The sequence below is a fragment of the Triturus cristatus genome, chromosome 5_2 (assembly GCF_964204655.1).
Source record: "Triturus cristatus chromosome 5_2, aTriCri1.1, whole genome shotgun sequence".
Lineage (NCBI taxonomy): Eukaryota > Metazoa > Chordata > Amphibia > Caudata > Salamandridae > Triturus > Triturus cristatus.
This window is the reverse complement of record NC_140588.1, coordinates 200,896,470-200,902,469: the sequence shown is the minus strand read 5'-3', so window position 1 is coordinate 200,902,469 and position 6,000 is coordinate 200,896,470. Positions and strand designations below refer to the sequence as shown.

Below are 6,000 nucleotides of genomic sequence, written 5' to 3'. Positions count from 1 at the left end.
GTCCACGAGGATGACGCCGCCATTGCGGCCCTCGATAGGTACTTTGACCCACAAACGAACCCGGACTACAAGCGTTTCAAGCTATGCCAAGCCCTGCAAACAGAGGCAGAAACAGTGGACATGTTCTACACCCGGCTCCGGAAGTTGCCACGCTCATGCACAAACATTGACCAAAATGAAGAGATCAGGGTGCAAATCATCCAGGGATGCAAGTCTATCGCGCTGCGGCGCCAGATTATCTGACAACCAGGGATATCCCTGGATGAAATCCTGGTCCTTGCCCCTCGCACGAGCTGTCCGACAAGCGAGCCGAAGAGATGGAGGACATCTGAGTGAGGAACACTCCGGCCGCGGCGAGGCAGAAGGTAGTCCAGGTCAAGGAAGAGACAGTAGAGGTCGTGCAGAGGCTACCTGGCCCAGGTCAGAGGCGAGGTACCGGAAATCAGCAAAATGGCAAGTGTGGGCAGTGTGGGTACGGCCACAAGGAGCAAGACAGGTGTCTGGCGAGAGGACAAACCTGCTCGAAGTGTGGCAAGGCCAATCACTACCCCAGTGTCTGCCGGAGCGGAGCAGGGCGCGCATGCAGAAGTGCATCCAGAGGGCGCTCGACAACCCTAAGGAACCTCACGTTGGCAGAGCACGACAACCCAGGACAAGGAACGACAGCCTACTACGAAGACGACAATGACACGTTCGTCATATTGTTCGCAGGAAGGCCAGGACGGAAGAGACGTCCACCCCCGATGTGCAACATCGCGGTTATCGGAACATCGGTCCAAGCTCTAATAGACACGGGTGCATGGGTTAACGTGATGGACTCCGACCAATACGAGCAGCTGTCGCCCAAACTGCACCTGACACCAAGCGTGGCCAAGATCTACACGTAAGGAGGCACAGAGGCAATACCGCTCCGGGGGATGATGGAGATCAAACTATCAAGCGTAGAGTATTCCGTGATGACGAAGTTCCACGTGACCAAAGGGAAGAAAGGGACGCTACTGGGATGTCACACAGCAGAAGACCTGGAGTTGGTGTTCTTTGCCATGCAGGTTCATGATAACCACACCGAAGACATGCTGAGCGAATTCCCCCAGCTCTTCCAAGGGCTAGGCAAGCTGCAAGGATGCCAAGTAAAGCTACATATCAACGAGGCAGTCCAGCCGAGAGCGCTTAGGTACAGGCGCATCCCCTTTCCTCTGCGCCCTGCGGAGAGAAAGAGCTGCAAGACCTTGAGGACCTGGGGGTCATAGAAAAGGTGTATGGACCCACGCCATGGGTGTCCCCGTTGGTGGTGGCGCCGAAGCCAAAAACCTGGCGCCATTTGACTGTGTGTCGACATGAGGCTTCCAAATCAGGCCATTTGGAGAGAGAGACACGTGACCCGGACCATGGATGACATCATGGCAGATTTGAACGGGGCACAATGGTTCGTTTCATGAGAACCCTCAATAGGGCTCTCTGAATCGGTGTGGACCAGCATCAAGATCTCGAATCATGTCTGCAGCAATTCCTGCTCCCCACTCTACAACTGGATGCACCCCAGCCTCGCTTCTGCTAAAGCGCTCACCGCAAGATCTAATCCCTGAAGACCCCGAGTGGGTGCCGCCCAGGCTGCATGCCGAAAGAGCGCAACAGAAACGGAGAATGACCAACGAAAAGGCGACTGCAAGCAGAGGAGGCAAAGCCTTCGCCTTGGACGTAGGATCAAAAGTGGTCATCAAGGATCGGTACCCAGGCTGGAAATTCTGTACGCTTTATGAACCGGAGGTGTGGACAGTCACTCGAGTGGACGGCACCATGATTACCGCGCAAAGAGGCTGGCACACGGTGGTGAGAAATGCATCCTGGTTCAAGGCCGCCCAAGATGTCCCAACTGCCAAGCGCCCGTCTCAGGAGGACGGTGCAGATCCAGCAAGTCTGCCGCACGAGGACACTGCAGGCATCCCGGCAGGCCACGTGCCCGCCCTCGTCCCGTGTGGAGTGGACGCCAGACCCGAGAGCCCATCCATGCCCGGGGCGTCCGCGAGGTCCTCGGAGAACACCACTGAGAACCCGAAGCAAGGGCCCTCCGAGAGCCAACAGTACCAGTTCCGACCCAATCCAGTGCACAGCCAAAGGCTGAAGGACTATGCGTGCTGAACGAGCTGTGCACCCGCCGGCTCTATGTTATGGACTGCAATGCAGCACAATTCTGTCATGTGATTTTCTTTTGTTCTTATGTTCCAATCCTCTTGTTTTCTATGTTCCTCTCCTGGTTCTTTTCATCTAAGGAAAGAAGGGATGTAGAGGGGCCACCCGACCGATACCCGACATTATTGCAAGTGTATTACCCCTCGTGACCGGGCTCGTTCCAAGGGGATAAATAAACGGGTCCCAGGTTGCACGTGACCTTCGGCCAAGACTGTAGCTGTGTGTCTCGTGTGCCCTCCTTGCTGCGCGTTGCCAGGCCTTGCGGCATACCTTTCTAGCGCGCCACAATGCTAAGCGATTAGGGAATGTTGTCCACTCTGCAAAAGGCAATAATTAATGAATAGGCAATTTAAGTTGCACCAATGACCGTATATAACAAACAAGTAATGCTCTTAGCGTTATTAATGCTATTTACTAAATAAAATGCAGATCGTTTTGCCTCAGAATATCTTTATATTGCGGTTTTTTTATGTTGACCACGGATGTAATTTTAGTATTCCTCTGTCCAAAGGTTGGTGCCAAATTACAGTTCTACATCTTTTGCATGTCCTGTTTTCGGGTTTTGCCTACAAATAAGTGCCTATCTCTTCGTGCAGTGAAACCCCGTTCAGAGTATGAGAGGCGGGGCTCGGGAGCGCCTAGATGCATCACGTGACTGTTAACGCCTCTCTAGCGTCATGTGACAACAACTTATGTCTGGCTTCAATTTTGCAGTAGTGGGCTAGTTGTAGTTTTCTTAGTTTTAGTTCCGAAATATCGTCAAGTAACCGAGAGTGGTGACTCCGCTTGGGGGGTATCAGGAGATGGAGCGTGAACACAACTGCCCGGTGGAAGAGACTGAAGAGGGGGGAGAGAGCGAGGACAGCGGCAACGTCTCCCAGAGCCTCAGCAATGCTTCTGGGGTGGGTGACGCACCCGAAGAGACCCAGGGAGTGAGCCGAGGCTGTGCCTGGGGTCCTGAGCCACTGGTGGAAGCAGCCGCAGAAGAGCTGGCTTCATATCTGCTGCCCGGCTGCGGCGCACAGGAGGTGAGCGGTGGGCTGTTGAGATCAATTTGACGTCACGTACGGTGCTCTAACTCACGTAACTGGACTCCTTGGCTTTCTTAATAAAGCCTTATATGGGTTCGTCACGTTAAGCAGGGGTGACATTCACATGACATTTTTACAGCAGTGAACAGCGCATCCTAGTTTGCGCAGAGGCGTGACTGAGTCACAATGTTGTCCACGTTTGGTTCAGGCAGCTGAATGGGAGGCAGCCGTAGCTGCCATGTACCTTATTGATGAGGCAGGATGCTTTTGCCTGATTTCAATATGGCCACACATCGTGACTGTCTATGACATGTCTTGAGCAGTAAATGCTCATTTCATACGTTCCATGCAGGTCGTCAACAGTGTATCCATGTCAACTTTTCAACACAAAGTGAGTGTGATATTGAACACAAAAGTGAGCGTGATGTTTGGGCAGGGTTTGTCTGGGGTTTTTCACAATGCTGTTAATGGATATGCAAATCTTTAATTTGAAAAGGCGAGTGCAAGCATTTTTCAGGTGGTGTACAGTACTTCTAATGGGAGAACACCTGCACTTCACAGTAGTAAATCGGTACCTTGAGAACTGGTGTATAGTCATCCTTTAAAACACATATGTCTTAAAGATCTCGTTAAGGTGTTCTTTGGGATGCCCTCCCCTGCCAAATAAGTTTTGGGCAATTTTATGGTAAATAAAGCATTTAGGATTACAGTGCAAAGTAAAATAAGTAATAAGTCACCATAATGGGTAGAAGAAGTGGCCTAAAGGGCAGAGTCATAGATTTTGGATCTAGGTAACAGGTTTAAGTCCCAGTTTCGGCTCAGCATCCTATTATTCAATCTCTCCGTGCCTTAGGTAGGAAATTAATCGGCTCTTGTGTGCTAATGTAAAGTGCTCTAATGCCCTTGGGCCAATTTCCTGCAAAAAAACCTGCAAATAAAATAGTTTATGATTTAAGAGGCTGTTGTATTTTGAATATGTGACTGTAGTAATGAAGGTCAGGTAGCCGAGGTGTAGTTTGTAGGTTGTTAATTAAGTCTTTGTGGCAACTTAGTAAATCCACAGAGAGCAGTCCAACCAGAAGCAGCCTGCCTGCTGCTTAGCCCATACTCCAACTGCTGCACCTCGTCGGCACCGAAACATTCCATTAGTCATCACCACTCCAACATTCCACACAGCACATTCACACTGGCTGAGCAGCTAGGGACAAAGCAACAGGGAAGATGCATAAATACATATACAAGATATAACATATTTTTCCCCTTTATAAAACACAAAAATATAAGCATGCAAGATGGAATAAAGCATTTACACAACGAAACATGTAAAGAGAAATGACATCAAAATATACGAGTGCAAGTTGGAACAAAGCATTACTTGAAGAACCTTGCAAATAGAAAATAGGAAAGATGCATAGATAAATACAGAAGAAATTGAGCAAAGCCTCCCCTATATAAAACTCCCAAAAATATAGAGACAGAAAACAGGTCAAACAGCATTATCTTTAACATCACACGTTGCTAGACAGCAGTCTTAGGAAGAACCCTATAAGTCCCACAACAGCATACTCAACAACAACAATATTGCACCAGTTATCACCACCAGCCACACCAACTGGCCAGGAAAGCATGAACGGAGGCACAAACGCAGCACGCAGGAGGCGGGGTACATTATATTAAAGGTGTGGACAAATAAGAACAAGCTTATATGTCCTTATAGTAGCCTCTTTCCATTAAGGGCTATTATAAGTGATCAACAGTCCATAGGATAATATGGGCTGGCACCTAGACACCCCAGAGGAAACAGCTCCATTAATATACCCTGAAATGTGTCCTATTAGATATGGAACAACTTGTCTAATCGCCCCTGACATGATTCCAATGTCAGAGACGATGTGGCATGCACCCAGGTAGCTACCGTAGAGGTTGCCGACCTCGTTGACCCAGCCTTTCCTATGGCCTTCCTGACAGCCTGCAGACTCCAAGACGGGAATCTGACCCCCTGCCAGGAGGTGTGGATTCTTGCAGGAGTCTGTAACAAAGACCTGTACTGGAAGGAGGTGACACCTCCCTTCCTGACAAGATGGCTAGTGAAGTGGCACATCAAGGTGGTGACCTTCACAGTTTACACTGCCTCTGAAATGCAACCAGGCTGCCTCCCAGCAGAAGAAACAGCCATGCCCTTGTCCCCAGCCACATTTGCACCCGGGCAAGTGGGAAAATTATGTAAAATGGCAGAATAGAGGGATCTGGGTTGCAAAGGTGCCCCCCGAATGTCCTCACCTCGGGTGGATTAGCTGTTTGGGCTAGTAGCCCATTGGCTCCTTGCACACACACACCTAACACCCTTAAATTTAGGATTTAGGGGACATTCCTGGCACCAGAAACTCGGGTCTGATTCGAATTGCAACTGAGAACCCACGAGATCCGAGTCTGCGACTACAGTACCTACACAAAACGGAGGCGTGATACTCTGCACCTGTGGCAACCATTCTGATACTGCATGACTGCGACTCGTCCTGGACCAAAGACCCATTACCCCAGACAGAGGGACCTGTTTGAGAGCCTAAGGCAACTCCAGACTCCCTTGGACTAGTAGCACTAGTCCCCTGCAGTCTGCAGGCAAAAACAATATCACTGTCCTCCTCTTCTTCCTTCAGAGCGGCTCTTCGGTCATTCTTCTTCTTGCTTGTCTGAGGAGGCAAGGTTCGGGCTGCTTGTAAATACTAAATTTAGGGGTATTTTAGGTAGGTACAGGTCGGGACCAATGAGTCCCTTCTGT

The 6,000-nt window shown here is 49.9% G+C and overlaps 1 protein-coding gene across 1 annotated transcript in view; it reads left to right on the top strand.

Annotated features, from left to right (window-relative positions):
* Positions 1–2,834: 2,834 nt before the first annotated feature.
* Positions 2,835–6,000, top strand: part of BLOC1S4 (biogenesis of lysosomal organelles complex 1 subunit 4) — a 75,107-nt gene continuing 71,941 nt past the window's right edge. Inside the window, exon 1 of the mRNA XM_085606990.1 lies at positions 2,835–3,218. Coding sequence (XP_085463116.1) covers positions 2,994–3,218 — 225 coding nt within the window. The 5' untranslated portion in view covers positions 2,835–2,993. The remainder of the gene's footprint in view (positions 3,219–6,000) is intronic.